We start from the raw sequence: 15,864 nt of genomic DNA, 5'->3' as shown, positions 1-15,864 counted from the left end.
GAATCTCACGCTGTAAGAAGGATTTATTCCAACACCAACTGTTCTATTTCGTACGCGCCAATTTGTTGCAGAGTCCGAGATGAGTGACACAATCACCGAGACCTCCGAGCTCGCTACCGCTGTATGAACGCACTCCTGGATGAATCTTTCAATTCTTCAATCCCGCTACAATTTGCACTTGATGCATGAAATAGAAAACAAAGATGGGAGAGAAAGAAAAAAAAAAAAACTATAGTAGTCACGTCTAAGTGCTAATCTACCTATATACATCGAGTCATCAAAAAGCATTACCCGTTTGTCCATATGTCCTCATGTGCCCTCCTCCTCCTTGTCTATATCATTTGTCGTTTCTACCTTCAGCCAATCTCCACGCCCTCAGTGGCAGGCTCTGCAAGTGCAGCACCTTTGGCTTGATATACCACACAAAGGTGGCGACGCCAAACAGAACGCAGAGGATGTTGACGGTGTAATATCCATCGCGAATCATCTCGCAGGTTCCGCCGCCGTTGATGCATCGCTCCTTTTCGCCCTGGATGGCGCATGAGAACGCCTCCGTAACAAGCGGACCCTTGAGGTTCTTTGATGTCTTGGAGCCGGGGTGGCAAGTTGCAACGGTAAAGGCGTCTACAAGTTTCAGGACAAAGTATCGAGGGAACGTGCCGCCTAGGTTGGAAACGCTGAAAAAGCAAAGAGAATTCGTTAGCAAGGGGTGAAGCAAGCAACAGGTAAAGGGCAAATTCAGCCCCCCTCCCCCCCCCCCCCCAAAAAAAAAAAAAAAAAAAAAAAAAAAAAAAAAAAAAAACTCACGTTGCAAGGAGTGTCATATAAGTGCCTCCAATAACCGGATCCGAAACCTTGGCATGGAATGCCGAGACGGCCACAAACATGATGGTGTTTGTAAACGTCGAAAACACATGTTCGCCAATGACGACCAGGAGATACCACGTCGTCACGCCCTCGGCAGGGAAGATGGCCACCGTCACCTGCGCAATCAGCGCGGCCAGCAAGCGGCCGGCGAATCCCCAGCACCACAGGCGCATGGGCGAGTACTTCTGAGACCAGATGCCGGCGTAGTATCCAACGCCAATCTCAAAGGGGAAGTCGATGAGGACGGTCAGGGCCATGTTCTCCTTGCCGAAGCCCAGGTCGAGCAGCTTGAGGTTCGTGACGCCGTCGTTGGCCTGGAATCCAATCTTGGCAATCAGGTGCACGATGATGATGGTCTGCACGTTGCGCAGCTTGAGAATGCCCCACATGATGCGGTAGACGTCCCAAACGCCGTCCTCGTTCTGCGACTTCTCCTCGCGCTTCAGCAAGCCCAGGCCAATGGTGACGATGATGTAGGTCCATCCCCAAAAGGTCAGGTAGCCCCCGAGAGACACGAGCCCGTCGTCAGAAGGAGTCGAGCGGAAATACTTGTTGGCAAAGTCGGAGGCGTTGAGGGCGAGGAAGACGGTGTAGGACATGAAGTGTCCCGCCGTCAGTCCCACGGTCTGCGCCGTCGACGCATACGACACGTTGCCAGGCGTCAGCAGCGTGAGAGCCCAGCCGTCAACGGCAATGTCCTGCGTGGCGCACATGAGCACCAGGAAGAACCACCAGAGCATAAAGGTCCAGACGGTGGGGCCATCAGGCTTGCCAATCTTCTCCATCATGTCCTCCACGTTGGATCCCAGCCACAGCATGCCGAAGCCGGACAGGAACTGGATGGGCACGATCCATGTCTTCCGCCGCCCAATCTTGGAGCTCCAGACGGCGTCGACAAAGGGACTCCAGAACAGCTTGAGAGAGTAAGGGTACGACGCCAGGCTAAAGGTGCCTATTTCGCCATACGACATGTGGTTTTTGAGCAGAAACGGCACGGATCCCATGGCAAGGCCCATGGGGATGCCCTGCAAAAAGTAGAGCAAGACGAGCAGCAAGAAGCTCCTCTGGTCCTGCGCGGGAAGTTCGAAGAAGCCGACGTCGTTGGCCGTCGGGGTCCGGGGGACGGGATCGTCCAGCGTAAAGGACTCGCGCGACATGTGGTTTGCCGTGATGCTGTCCGAATCCTGGTGCGTCGCGGTCTTGCGCCGCATCTCCACGCCGTTGCTCATCTTGCCGTCGCCGTAGCCGTTCGCCTCCCGCTTGAGCGAGAGGGAGGGAGGCCGCTTTGAGGTCGTGGGCGACTGAGGTCGTCTTGAGCGGGCACCCATATAGGAGACGGTCGAGCTCGCTCGTGTCGGGTCGGAGGCACCGGGGGCTGGCCAAGGGAGAGTCTTGCTTGTGCAATCTGCGCGTCTCGGGTCGTCGGCACTGCTGCAGCGCACGGTAACGAGCGTGAGGAACGAGCAAGGGGCTGGCTGTTGCTGGAGGCAGAGGCTTGCTGGTTCGGTGTTGCGCAATTCAAAGCAGCTTTGTTTGAAGTCGCAGATAGATGGTGGAGGCGGTCGAGGCTCTCGTGACCAAACGAATGGCTGCCGAAACGGAACAAAGAAAAAAAGTTGCGATGAAGGTGAAGCGCGTTGGCCGACGAAAAAGCGACGCAGAAAAAAAAGGGCCCTTTGCAGCGAGAGAAGGAGAGTAGAAGCGGACCAGCCAAAAAGCACACAAACGACCGTTTCTAACGAAGCATCAGAAAATATTGTGCTTGTGGCAGCGATGCGAGGAAGAATCGGCGTGATCGGGAGCCAGTGAATGGATGAAGTTGCTGGCTTGGCCGGTGAATTTGCAGCTTACCGTGGCCTCAAGGGTCTTTTTTTGGACCGGCGCGGCTTACACACGTAAAGCGTCGCCACTGGCCCAGGCCTGAAAATAGCCAAAGGCGTCCGTCAAACAGAGTTTTTGGCGGTGCCGCCCCAGAAACCGATGCATGGAGTCCGTTTTAGCGCACTGCCGTCAGTGGCTGACAGCATGGAAAGTCGCATTTAGGCTGCACGCCGACCCCATAGCTTTCGTATTGGACCGCTGTGGTTCAGCGCCGTGGGGGGATGCAGCGGGCGGAGCGAATGAGATCCTCGGGTGCCTGCTTTGGCCTGCCAGGGGGCCCCTTTCAGCGCCAATTTGCGGGGAGGGGCTGCTGATTTGCTGCTGTACCGCTGCTGTATGCGCATGTACATAAGTAGTATGTGCGTACCGGAGGCTTGACTTCGGCACATCGCTGGCCCATCTTATCTTATCAGGCGAGGCTGTCATCGTCGCCGTGCCAAGCATCATCGTCTCATCAAAACAACATTCGGTGCATCTTTGACGCGCCACCACAACCACCCAGTTCCCTCCACGCAAAGGAAAAATGGAGGGCGCAGAGGGTGAAGCGCAAGTCCGTCCTCTGGACAAAGAAATCACATCTCTCAAGAAACAAGGTAAAATTTCATATGCGCGCCGCCTACAGTGGCAAACAGGCAACATAAACAACGGCTAATCAGCTCCAACAACAGTCGCCAGCCTCCGCAAAACCCTCAAAATCGAATGCTCCACCATCCTATCCAACCCTTCCATCCGCGATGCCCTCCTCTCCTCCCTAAACCCGCAACCGACCCCCAAGTCCGCCGCCCTGCGACCCCGAAAGCCCCGAAGGGCGTCCGTCGACTGCGACGAGCAGCGCCTCCTCACCCGCTCCAAGCAGCAAGCGGCCTACGACCAGCAATGCCTCTACCGCATCGCCGCCTCGGTCACAGCCTTTAAAGTCCGCGATCCGGACCCCAACGCCGTCGACGGGGGGCACGTGCTGGGATTGCGCTTCGAAGCCATGACGCGCGGCCAATTCCTGCAGCCGTACTACGTGATGCTGAACCGGCCGTATCCGGATAACCGCAAGTTTCTGCGTGTTCACCGACACACGGTGCCGCCGGCAATCCCTCTATCAGGCCTAGCAGCGAGGTATTTGCCCGCGCCAAAACATCAGCAGCGGCAGGAACAACAAGCCGAAGGACAAGGCAGCTCTCCATCACCTTCATTGGCCTCACCGCAACACCTCAAGCAAGACCTCGAAAGATTCGTCAAGTCTCTTAGGCGAGAAATCATGCGCTACCACAACAGACTAGGCGTATCGGCAGACCTGCGGCGTAGCCTAGGCGCACACGGCGACAACGAGACGGCGACACCGCCAAATGCCATCATCGACGTCAGCATCGCCGACACGGAGGCGAAGCAGATCCGCCTGACGTGGGCCGACGAGCGCAACGGTCGCCTAGTCATGGACGACGACGGCAAAGTGGTCAAATTTGTGGTCTTTGGCGCCGCCGAGGGCAGGGACTGGGAAACGACGAGACAACTCGGGGACAGTCAGGGGAGGGTCGAGGATATTGCCAAGATGCTACAAGAGTATGCGTCGGGAGCATCATGAGAGAATGCTGCGAGTGTAAACGTTGTAAATGTAAGACCATTGTGCACGATATCGAATTGGGGGACAGGGGCGTTTTTGGAAGGGAGAGCAAGTCAAACGTTTAGCAGGGCGCTCAGGTTCAGAGGGTACAGCATATATATTTATACCTCATTGTTCTAAGATTAGATTTTATTCAACCATCGTCAAGAGTGAAAGTACTAGGTAATACTTTAAGGCTATTTAAGGCTCATCGTGTATCGATCAATAATACGGACAAGAATCAATTCAATCACTATCCTCTACTATTGAAGCCCGTCTAATATACCTCCCGCGCTCTAGCCTACAACTCCTTACTTCTACTCCGCCGCCATAACCACTTGATAAGAATCGAAATTAAGTATATGCTCAATAATGAAAAACGGAAAAAAAAAAAATTCACAGGCGGTGGGCTTGCTCTTCCTCCGCCAGGCGTGCCATAAACTCATCAAGATATGTGCAGTCCCTGGACCTTTAAAATACAACTGCGATTTACGACCGCCCGCATCATCCTATATGACGACCCTGCTGTTTTTGAAGCTTTACAAGAAGAAAGCAGCAATGACACCAGCGAACAGGGCCACGCTGACGCCCTCAGTGCGGCTGACAGCACCGCTGACCGGGGGAACGGTGGTGTTGCCAGTAGGAGCTGGGGGAGGAGCACCAGGAGCAGTTCCAGCAGGGGGAACACAGTAGGCCTCGGTGCAGCCACCAGCAGGGCTGGAGGGAGAAGCAGCGGGGGCAGAGTAGACAGGAGCAGGAGGAGACTGGACGGGAGGAGTGTAGACCGAGGTGGAGGGAGGGGTGTAGGCGGGAGCAGAGCTGTTGCCAGGCACAGGGTAAGCCGGGACGGAAGAGGCAGCAGGAGGAGAGTAGGGAGCAGAAGCGGGAGCAGAAGCGGGAGCAGAAGCGGGAGCAGTGGTGCCAGCAGGAGACGACTCAGCCGGAGGAGCGCTGGAGGCGGGGGCCGAGCCGGAGGGAGCCGGGTAGCCGGCAGAGCCAGTGGGAACGCCGCCAGCAGGGCCGGTAGATGCCGGAGCACTGTAAGCCGGAGCAGTCTGGGTGCTCAGGGTGACGACGGCGGTGTTGGTCGGCACAGGAGCAGAGTAGGCCGGGGAGGAGGCTGCCGGGGGAGGATAGGCCGCCGTGGAGGGGGCAGCCGTGTAGCCAGCAGTCTTGGTCTTGGAAGCCTCAACCGGGCAGATGGTAGTGGTCTCGGGGATGACGACCGTGGTGACGGTGCTGTGGTGGCCGTTGGCGGGGCAGTTGGTGACGGTGGGAGCACAGCTGATGACGGTGTGGATGGAGGTGACGCTGACGGTGCTCGTGGTCCAGACCTGTGAAGCCTGGTCGGTCTTGCAGTTGTCGCCGCAAGGGTGAACCCAGTGCCAGGCACCGGAGGTTTCGTCATCGCAAGAATCAATCATGACGCCGCTGTGCGATGGGTGCCAGACGTTAACGTAGCCGGCCGGAGGGCCAGACGAGGGCTTATCCGCATCGGCTTCGGGGAGAGCAAGGCCCTCGGGCAGGTGAAGGTCGAGGCCAACACCGATGTTGATGAGATCGCCAACATGGACATCGATGCCCAGGTCAAGCAGGCTGTGACCAGCAACGGCGGTGGCAGCCGAGGCAGCGAGAATGAAAGACTTCATTGTGAATAATGATAGAAATGAACTTGGCTTGGAGTGAATGGACGGGTCAAAAGAGCCCAAAATGTCAAACTGAGAAAGAATGTATGGGTGAGAAACTGTTGCAACCGAGGCTTGCTGGAGAAAGAAAAGGGTAGGAATAGAATCCGACATCTGGGAGATGAATCGCTGGTCTTAAATATCCAACCCAACCCAGTCCGGGTCTGTCAGCATGATCGCTTCCGCCGCTCGTTTGTCTTCATCCACCGTACACAAACAGTCTTTCGTCCTCAGTAGCTAGCCACTTCCCCCTGGCCTTACGAATCGACGCCCCCATTATTCCGAGCAGGCGCGTGGAGTAGCCCGGCTATCAGGAAATTGGAAACAGAGACAGTGGCAGTAACACCGCAGGGAGCGAGCAGCGTTGCATCCTCCTCCATAGGTCCTAGCGAGTGAAGATCAGATACACGGCAATAACAGCAGTGGCCGATCCTGACGCAGTACACCGTGAATGAGCGGAGCATGACATGGCGGCGGTGATAACATGAGGCTGTGTCCGGTTTGAAAGAGTGTTGAAGCACCTGCAGTATCAAAGCCAACACTGGTTTTGTCCATCTCCCATGTTGTTATTCGCATCACCAGCCTCAATGTTCGGCCACGGGGTCTCAAAGCAGAGAGACGAAGATTTGGACTCGGGATATTAGAGAACGGTCGGCTACTGAAGCCCTTGCATAAACCACGCCCATGAGAGACGTATGCCCCGTGGTCGTGTAGATCGGACGCTTTATGCAGTACCTGCACTAGTGGAAGGAGAAAAAGAGCCTCGCTTGAGAAGCACTGCACATCACTCTCTAGCACGAGTCCTAGCGGATGTCAAGCGTCTCCTCCCTGCTTTTCTCTGCCCCCTTTTCTGGGTTTGAGAGACGCCGAAAACGACATTGTAAGCGGGTTCTCACTTTGATATTCTCTGGATACGGCATCATAAGTAGCAGAGACAAGATATCTCCGTACTACTCCAAGCATTGTCTTTTCTCAAATTGTGTCTGTGTAGTCAATGAAGCCCCTCCTCGCTGGGCTCTTAGTATGAATTGTGGTTCCACGCGGGGTGGGCTGGGCCCGGTTTGGAAGCACGAACCTCGTTAAGCTTGTGTAAACAGGGCTGTCACATCGTGGCGTGGTGTGTCGTCTGCTGGTTTGTTGCACAAGGTTGAGACAGAAAAACCCTGTACTCGTGGCGGTCTTGGATCTGAGCACGTTGTGTCCCGAGTTTGCTGGCTTTCGCTCTTCCTCTGTCTATTTCTTCTTATTTTTTGACCCTTGCTGCCGCCCATCCACGAAACGCTGTGGCAACTGTCAATCGAACAACACGTAGGGCCCCCACACGCCCAAGAAGCCAGTTAATTTCCGCACTTCGATCGACTGGCCTATGCGGAGCCGGCTTCTAATGCAAGGCGGCTATCACTTGTTTGACCAGGCTATAAATGGCAACAGAGGATATTTCGTACTAGTCCGGGGAAAACAACAAAGGCGTTTAAGGTGAAGGGGCCAGACCGCGAAGAAGAAGCGAAAGAGGCATCGACATCCAAGGACCTCCCGAACATCTCCACCCATTGTGGGCGAAGGTTGGTCTGTGCCGGCTCAATTCATGCCTAGTTTGCTAGTGTGCCCACACTGAGCTTCCCAAATCGGCCATTGTTGATCGTTTTTTGAATTTTTTCCGGGCAGGCAAGATGAGCGGGAAGGTTGACAGAATCGAAAAGAGTTGAATACTAGGCCTCGTATTATACACGAGGACACAGATGCCAATAGTGTGCCAAATAACTTGGGAATTAGTATAGTTATTTGTTATGCTTTGTAGAAAACCTTGTGAATATGGAAGTTGGATGCAGGATATCAAATCCAAAGTAGATAGAGCACTGCTGAGCAGCGATAATGCTTTGATCATCTCAAACTTCGGCAATGTTCGTCTGATTGGCAACATCGACAATCCGAAACTCACGTCAAGGCATAACCTTGATGTGAGGTGTCACTTCAATCCTCACTATAGAGTACACAATAAGCTTCTCTTTTGGAGGAAGAATTCTCCTTTCAATCCTAATGGAGAAGACGAATCAAGGTCGGTTAGGATTTCATTGTCTGCCCGTATGCTTGTATGCTCATATGCCTGTATGCCTATCTGAATAAAGGTCGAATCTCCACCCCGACGATCGGAATCTCGGTAACCCTTCTTCAGCCATGGCATAAATGGCATAGTTATTATTATTATTATTATTATTTATGACTTGCCTTTCTCCTTCTCGTGTGTATGCATGTACCATGGCTGCCTCATTCCAGCAAGGTTGAGACGTATTACCGTCGTCTCTTCAAAAAAAAAAAATCTATTCTTCCCCAGCGATCGGGTAACCTCCCAGGGTGAGGAAGTAAAGAAGCAAATGGGGCAAGTTGCAAGCCAGAAGCCGTATGCTGGAGTAACCGAAAAGCCAAGGTAGGCCGAGGCAAGGCGTGACAATGACGTGGCGGGACGACGGCCCTGGGAACTTTTGCTCGGTAAAGGCGAAAAGCGCTTTGCGCATGCCTTATCTTGACCTTCTCACCAATCTAGAGGCTGCTTCGATGCAGGCGGAGGGAGCGGGATAGTGCTAGTGCCAGCAGTGACTGTGTCGTCTGCCGCTGCCTCCATCCTCGCATCGCCATCATCGCCATCGAGCATAGACCGGTCAATCTTCCACAGCCTGACCTGCTCGTCGACGATGGTGGTCCACTTCCTTATCAAAGGGTGGGCTTTTGCCACATCAGGGAACAGGACTTGGTCACCGTCGCCATCCGGCTCGACGTCGTAACTCCAATTTCCATCAGGGGCCCAGTAGTCCGGACTGAATATCTTGGGCACGCTCAGCTCTTCTCTCGCCTCTGTCAGTAACTGGGAGGTTGCCGTTGCAGCTGCTGTGCTTTCTCCATCCTCGCCGCTGGCTTGGTCGCCCAGTCTGTTTTTCAGAGCGTCATTGATGCCTTCCAGCATGCCGAGCAACTGGCCTGCAGCCAGGCCAATCGTAGCCCCGAGACTGAAGCCCTCGTCGAAGCCAGCCTGGACGGTCTGTTCCTTTGCCGCCGAGATGCCCTCCCGGTACCCCGCAGTTGCGTGTTCTGCCTCCAGCCGCCGCATATCAGATGGATGAAGAGGGCTTTCAGGCCTGTCTAGAGAGGTGACGACAGTAGCGGCAGTGCCACTACCAGTCGTCGGTACTGATTCGGATTCGGGGCCAAAAACATCGTCCAGAGAAGAATACATGCCGCCAGAGCCAGAGCCAGCTTCTGGCGCCGTCGCATCGCCAGATCCGCCTCCGCCTCCCTGTCCGAGATACTCGTCATCCATCGATTGTTCGACCGGGCGAAAGTGCATCCTTTTGCTTTAGAGAAACACCACATACATCAGCCTACGGGAAACAAAAGAAAGAGTACGATATTGGGTACGGCAGGTGGGTAGAGAGCACTTTTGTTTGTTTTCTCCGTGAAAAGGCACGTCGTACCTTGGCGGTGGTAGTTACGTATATTCCTTTGCTCTCCTCTCGCTCTTCTTCTTCTCTCTTCCTATCTCTCAGTACGAGGCTTGAGCGAGTAAGTGGGTTTCAGACCGTTCGGCAACAAGCAAGCAAGGGCTATGACGCTGTGCTTCGATCGGCTCGATCTTGTCCGCTGGCTTTGGATGTATCTCGGCGGGCCGCGAATTCTCTCTGCCGCTGCTTGGAGCTTTTTTTTTTTTTCAAACTAGGTAGCACTATTCCGTGCTAGCATCCGTTCGATTCAGCCGCCGCCCATGCTCTGCCCCCCTGCCTCATTAGTCACTCGCTAGTCCAGTGCCAATAGCTTTTCGGCCCTGGACTACGACACAATAGGGCGGTAGTGGTGTACGAATCCTACCGTACGACTCGTTGCCGGGGGCACTGTGCCCAGTTGCACGCGAGACTTCTTGGAGCTCGAGCAATCATTGCAAGTCCCGTGAAGTCTGCTGTGATGGCGTTGCACGTACAGTGCGAAAGGAGAGCAAAGTCCAACAAGCTGCCCTGCAGACTCACCCTCCCTTGCTTCCGCAGAGGTTAGAGCTGCTCTCAAGTTGTCGGTGACACAAACTAGGGGAAACGGGAAGAAAAAAAAAAAAAAAAAAAAAAAGAAAAAAAAAAGGGAAAAAGAGCCTTCCCCTCGACACCGCCTCTCGAAGTGAATATGTTTGCCGCCCTCAACCCTCCCCGTCCTTCGACTCTCTCTCTCTTTTTGATGTTTTCTAATCTCCTCACGCTTTCCCCCTCCTAAATAGCCCTTTAACCTTTGAAGCATGATTGGGGAGAAGGACAACAAAAAGAAAAGTCCAGAAAATGATGCCACCTTGACGTAGCTTGGCCAACCTCTCAATATCGCACTTTCATCCACACATCTGGTACCTTGCCTTGCATACACGGCTGTAACCCGTATGTATGTATGTATGTATGCTGTATGTATGTATGTGCTGTCACATCAGATACTTTTTTTTTCTTCCCAAGAGAAGAATCCCGTTATCTTGGTTGATCCCCTTATGATGGCATCGTCCACTCCCAAGGCTGGCTCTTGGTATGCATGCTGAGTGAGGCTGTCTCTCTTTCTCTTTTCTCTTTATTCCTCTTTTTTTTTTTTTTTTTTCACCCCAAATCCCGAGACGTCTCTCTGAAGGTCATGTCGCGTCACGACACCAACTGAGAGACAGACGTGCGCTCACATCGGCGTCCCCCCGGAACAAAAATAGAGCAAAGCCTGAACCCAAGTCTTGCCACGTATTCCCTACCCTCCCGGATTCCACCGTTTCCATTAATCATCTGCACCGCCTTGTCTTTTGGCGGTCAACGAATGGGCTCCGCAGCAAAAAATCGCCCATGCATGAGCTGTTTATGGCGCATGGCGTCAACTCTCATGTCAAGGCGGTCAGAAGACGTTGTCCATGCAATGCTTGCTTGCCCTGTCTGCCTGCCTGCCTGCCTGCCTGCCTGCCCCTGCTGCCTCGCCTTACCCGCCTTGCTTGTTTTTTTTGCTGCTTGTTTTCTTTTTCGGCCCCGGTTGCCTGCGTGCCTGGTCCTTGGGATCCAGCCCAGTGTCCAATCGCATCGTCGTCGTCCACCTCCATAATGACAATAATACCAACACCACCAACACCACCTCTATCACTACCTCCATCGCTTCCTGTAACAAGCCACGGTCTCGTCCAGTCTGGATCAGCCGCTCTGCTTGAACGCTTAAAGCTTTTCGTCATCTGGAAGGATCGCTGGCCCAAAGAGAAGAGATAAACGGACATGGATGGATGCAGCGCCACGACAGCGCAGCGCACTCGCTCACACCAACACGTCGAGGCACACTCCGGGGCCAATAGTTTCATCCGGTTGCGGTGAGAACGAAGCAAATCATGCAGTCCCTGATGAGTTGTCCCACGTCTCATGTGGTCAGGCCAAACAACGCTTGCCGAGTTTCTCTCCATCCCCATCACAGCCCAGAAACGGTAGAACCCAACGGTAGGTTCCAGAAGGAGAGGAAAAACAAGCCTGCCTGAGCGGCTGAGACGCGAATCGAGCCTATCACGGACTCCATCGTCCCGGCGGATCGGACCCCGGCCCCACTGCAGGCCATGAAGCGGAACGACGGCGGCGCTCCATGTGGCTTTTCTTACATGTACGTGTATGTACGAAGGCTCCGTAAGCTCCCTCGTGATCTCGCGTCTCTCCAGGAGGACCACAGGATACCCAAAAGTGGTATCAAGAAAACGTGCCAGCAGCTGAGTCGTCGTCCCCGGCCCCATTTCGATGTACAGACAAGGCAAAAAGGAGCCATCTAGGCATGAATGCTTTTACAGCTTGCATCTGCCATGCCATGCCATGCCATACCCTGCCCTGCCCAGCCATGCTGCGTTGCGCTGTTCCTGTGTCTGTGCCAAGATCTCTGGCCAAGTGTCGAACCAGAACGCCGTACGCTCATCCAAGGGTGGGTTCCGGAGATTCGCTTTAATGTCATTGTCTTGCTTCTGCCCCCATTCCAGACGAACCACTTGCTAGACAAGAGTGCGTTGTTCAACGTGTAAGCAACGACTTTCTCCCCGTCCAGGCCCGCTCCTCTCGCCACCAGAATGATGGGCCGGCGATGTCTTCTCCAGCTACGGAGCACGACTAGTGTTAGCTTATCGGCGGCTCCCTTTCGCACCGCCCACCCTTGTCTCCGTTTACATCTCCCTTGTCTGTGTGTGGCCAAGTCTCAACTCACCGAATGCCTGTCGCCCCTTCTTAACTTGTTGAGCGTTAAAAGGAAGCCGTGTTAGCAAAATAGATGAGGAGGGAAAAAAAGAAAAGAAGAGCGACTACAAAAAAAAAAAAAAATGCAGCCACTTGTCACAGATAGAACGTAGTAATAGGCGCTCAATTCGGGAAATTTTCGTTCTTTCTCCCGACTCGCGCCAGTGCGGTAATCGTTAGTGTCATTTTTTCTTTCTTTTTGGTGATAGCTAAAGACTGGCCCACAATGACAGCCAAGGGGGAGGGGGGAGGGAGAAGACAAAGAAGATGGATGGGAGGGTCCTCTTCTCCGTATAGAGTGCTACTCCATACAGAGCAATGATGAAACATTGCTGCCCGCTGCATGCGAGTAGAACTTGTTGGTACCTAGTAGCACAGTCTTCATACTTACCTGTACGAGTAAGAGTACGAAGTAAGGTTAGGGCGAGCATTGTGCTGCACGAAGCTCAATCGAACGTGGGAACCCGCATCGAACAAGTCCTGGAACGTCGTTCTGAGGAGACGCCCCCCATTTCTCGGGGCCGCCCGTTCCTGAGCTAGAAAGGACCACTTCGTCCAGCGTAGGATTCAAAGTCTGCCCACGCCCCCCCTCCACTCGCGCTGTCAGAGTCATTGCCCGCTCACTGGCACAGCGATGGTTCCAAGAGGTGATGAAACGTCGCCTCTTGTCGCTCTCTCTCGATAGTACTCCGGCTAACAACCGAATAGGGGGCGGGGGAGAGCGGACAACAGGGGTTGAGGCTCTTCTCGGGACACGGGCCGTGCACGTCATCAATTCGCCTCTTCTTGTCTCTCTCTATCTCGCTGCTCAAAACGGTTTCAAACAAAGCAGGGAAAACTGAAGCTAGCCACGGGTTCAATGCGCGCTATGAGCGAGAGAGAGTGTGGGCGAGTGCGTGCGAATGTGTGCGAGTACATGATCCCGTACCGCACTCCATTATGTGGTGGGTTTATGGGCGTGTGCCTGTGTGATATGCGCGTGTGAACTGTCAGATTCCTTCTTTGAGAAGCTGCAGAGTGTCGTTCGGAAGCCAGTGTATCGCTTCTGGAATGCCGTGCCGAGCAGCAGTATGATGTGTTTGCAAGCAACGCCGCTGCCCTCCAGTTTGCTATTTGGCCTTGCTCCACAGTCTGTATGGTCTTTGCTGGCAGTCCCAGCCCAACGCATCTTTCCGCAACCCAACGTGTGGCCTTCTAGAAAGACGATGGGCTGTCCTGCATGGCTATGTCTCCAGCTCATCCCCTACCCTTGCACTTGCACAGGACCCCGTCCCTTGGTCCCCACCGCCTTAGCCCACGACGACGACGCCCAAGTTGTTGCACGTTGGGCCAACCCTAAAAAACCATTAGGTTCGCTCTCAACACCAAGCAACCACGCCTCTCTCGCCGTACTTTTCTCATTAGTATATTGTAGTCGCATCTTCTTCGGCTCGGAAAGCAGAGACTTTGCCCTTTTCCGATAAACCTTGCAACCTTCGCTCGACCCTTCTCGAAAGGCTTCCGTTATCTCGTTTCTCGTCCCGCGTACCGCTTGCTAGCGTCCCCGAGAAGCCTCTCAGTCTCACACCCATTCCGCCAGCCGCATCCTCGCCGATACAAGCAAGGCAAACACTAGGAGGGAAACAAAAGAAAAGAGACAGCCACCCCTGTCGATCTCACACCAGGGTAAAGAGAGAGAAAATTCCTGCAGGGGCCAACAGAGTGCTTCAGGGGGTAGACTGACCGCCTTGGATAGACCGCAAAATCGCCCCAGCAGATACAGCAAAAATCAAGCCCAGACAGCTAAAAAGCCACGCGAGATCCCTGCAAACAGGCGGCGGGCTGTGGAAAAGGGCTCTCACCGGTTCGGTGTGGAAACTGTTTAAAATAACAGACCGTTCCCGCAACTCCGTCCACTTTTCCCTTCCTTCATCCAACAAAACAAAAACGGTGCTATCCAGCAATCGTTCATAATCTGACCTCTCCTTCCGTTTTCCGAGCTTCCGGCCGTCTCTATTCAGTCTTTCTTTTCTCTCGCCTCGCTGCTACCAGCAACAACACCGTCTTCTTCTCTTCTCTTCTCTTCTCTTCTTCTTCTTCTCTTCACAAATCAAAATGCGTGGACCATATGACACCACTGGCATCGTCAAGCCCAACTCTCCTCAGCCACCAAAGCCCAAATAATGGCTTTTGTTCTTGGGCCGGCCACGTTCTTTTTTAATTGCTTTCCCTATGTTTTACTTCGCGACACGCTGTACCAGTCAGGTAATAACTCCTCTCCCTGTACGGCGTTGATCCTGAATATTTGCTGACGGCGTCTCTGTCTAGGTGTCGGTCTTTAATAGTAATACGTCGATCGGGCCAAGCTTTCGATACTCATCGAGCTTGAAGAACCCGGCGCTTCTTGGCAACTGCGGCAATCTCTTTTCGACTGTTGATATAATTTTGGGTTTCTCGGATAATGAATTGGGGGTTTTTTTTTTGAGGACAAGAGAGGGAAAATAGACTGGGAAAAAAAGGGTCGGGAGCTGTCCGTTATTCACCCTGCGGACGAAAAGGCAACGCCGTGATATTAGAGATATACTCATCCACATGAGCCCCCCCATGATCTGGGTAATAATTCTTTTTGTTAAATAACGGGCGTCACCGTCGCCACATGCAATGTTAATGTCTATCTGTTGAATATTCTCGTGTCAGGAACCTTGTGTGATGTGATGTGACGAATAGCAGCAGAGGAGAAGGGGGACGATAACTTTGAGTCTTACCTGTGGGATTAGACCCAAAAGGCTAGGGCTGTGTGGCTTGTCTTGTGCACGTACCTCGCTCAGTCGGCTTTGGTGGTGTTGGTGTCGGGTGTTGGTGTGGCCATGGTTGGTCCCAGACAGCATTGAGAACCTCCAGTTGGCCCATCCCTCATTGGGCAACACAAAAGCATCGTGCACAATGTATCGAGTGCATCGTACAGAGTGTAGAGGAACACAAACGGGGAGAGAAGAAGAGAAGAAACGAGGAGAGAGAGAGAGCCGAGCTGTACTAAGTGGAAACGGGGACGTCGTCAGCGGCCGTGAGTGGGGAAACATGGCTGCCGGCGAAGTGGGACTTGATGCTGCCGGGTCGGCATCGGGGCGTCCTCCAGTAGGGCACCGGTGCGTGACGGGTTAGGCCCTTGGATCGTGGTGATTGCTGCCCATCGGTCCGTGAGATGGGCAGGTATGGGGGGCGCATGGACTGCCACATGGTGTTACATGGGCAGAGGCTGGAGAAACTGGGGGGCTGCAAGCGCAGGCCATCCGTCCCTTTGCACCCATCACTTCTGGATCTGGCTGCGGCTTGGCTGGCCGGATTTGCCCATCTCGGTGGCCCGGACCTACTACTGCAACGGTGGCATGGGCAGTGTGGATGTTGGTGGATGTTGTGGACTTGTCTGCACCAATGCTGTAAGTGCGGAATGCGGGACGGCGCACGTCTAGATCTTTGACACGCGCACTAGAAGCCGGAACGAAGCTTTAGATTTGGTCTGGCGTGCGCCCATCTGTGTACGCCCATTGCTATGTGTCCATCCGCGTGCATCTTGTGCCTACTCCCCTGCTGCATGGCTGTCAGTTGCGTGTGTATC

General features: G+C 53.8%; 6 protein-coding genes across 7 annotated transcripts; 2 read left to right on the top strand and 4 right to left on the bottom strand.

Moving 5' to 3' along the window:
* Positions 1 to 16: 16 nt before the first annotated feature.
* Positions 17 to 2,930, bottom strand: TrAFT101_000487 (uncharacterized protein). The gene is made up of 2 exons (XM_024899130.2): positions 808 to 2,930; positions 17 to 677 (listed from the first exon to the last, which is right to left on the bottom strand). Exons 1-2 carry the CDS (start codon positions 2,193 to 2,195, stop codon positions 338 to 340), a joined length of 1,728 nt encoding a protein of 575 aa, XP_024764690.2. The 5' UTR covers positions 2,196 to 2,930; the 3' UTR covers positions 17 to 337.
* Positions 2,931 to 3,153: 223 nt separating this feature from the next.
* TrAFT101_000486 (uncharacterized protein) lies at positions 3,154 to 4,841 on the top strand. Its single transcript, XM_024903260.2, has 2 exons — positions 3,154 to 3,341; positions 3,417 to 4,841. Exons 1-2 carry the CDS (start codon positions 3,272 to 3,274, stop codon positions 4,322 to 4,324), a joined length of 978 nt encoding a protein of 325 aa, XP_024764689.2. The 5' UTR covers positions 3,154 to 3,271; the 3' UTR covers positions 4,325 to 4,841.
* Positions 4,842 to 4,881: 40 nt separating this feature from the next.
* TrAFT101_000485 (uncharacterized protein) lies at positions 4,882 to 5,991 on the bottom strand (the record flags this gene model as incomplete). Its single annotated transcript, XM_024899187.2, has 1 exon — positions 4,882 to 5,991. The coding sequence occupies one exon, from the start codon at positions 5,989 to 5,991 to the stop codon at positions 4,882 to 4,884; it is 1,110 nt and encodes a 369-aa protein (XP_024764688.2).
* A 2,566-nt stretch (positions 5,992 to 8,557) lies between these two features.
* Positions 8,558 to 9,367, bottom strand: TrAFT101_000484 (uncharacterized protein; the record flags this gene model as incomplete). Its single annotated transcript, XM_024904381.2, has 1 exon — positions 8,558 to 9,367. One exon carries the CDS (start codon positions 9,365 to 9,367, stop codon positions 8,558 to 8,560), a length of 810 nt encoding a protein of 269 aa, XP_024764687.2.
* A 3,266-nt stretch (positions 9,368 to 12,633) lies between these two features.
* Positions 12,634 to 14,937, top strand: TrAFT101_000483 (uncharacterized protein). Of its 2 annotated transcripts, XM_066126041.1 has the most exons (4): positions 12,634 to 13,619; positions 13,684 to 13,934; positions 14,005 to 14,513; positions 14,577 to 14,937. In XM_066126041.1, exons 1-3 carry the CDS (start codon positions 13,340 to 13,342, stop codon positions 14,053 to 14,055), a joined length of 582 nt encoding a protein of 193 aa, XP_065982138.1. In that variant the 5' UTR covers positions 12,634 to 13,339; the 3' UTR covers positions 14,056 to 14,513; positions 14,577 to 14,937. The 2 variants fall into 2 exon arrangements, with proteins under 2 accessions (XP_065982138.1, XP_065982139.1); XM_066126042.1 differs by having other exon boundaries at positions 13,684 to 14,513.
* A 344-nt stretch (positions 14,938 to 15,281) lies between these two features.
* TrAFT101_000482 (uncharacterized protein) lies at positions 15,282 to 15,485 on the bottom strand (the record flags this gene model as incomplete). The annotated part of the gene is made up of 1 exon (XM_066126040.1): positions 15,282 to 15,485. One exon carries the CDS (start codon positions 15,483 to 15,485, stop codon positions 15,282 to 15,284), a length of 204 nt encoding a protein of 67 aa, XP_065982137.1.
* Between the last annotated feature and the right edge of the window lie 379 nt (positions 15,486 to 15,864).

Source organism: Trichoderma asperellum, chromosome 1 (genome assembly GCF_020647865.1).
Source record: "Trichoderma asperellum chromosome 1, complete sequence".
Taxonomy (NCBI): domain Eukaryota; kingdom Fungi; phylum Ascomycota; class Sordariomycetes; order Hypocreales; family Hypocreaceae; genus Trichoderma; species Trichoderma asperellum.
The sequence above is the reverse complement of the archived record's forward strand: the minus strand, read 5'-3'. Positions and strand labels throughout refer to the sequence as shown.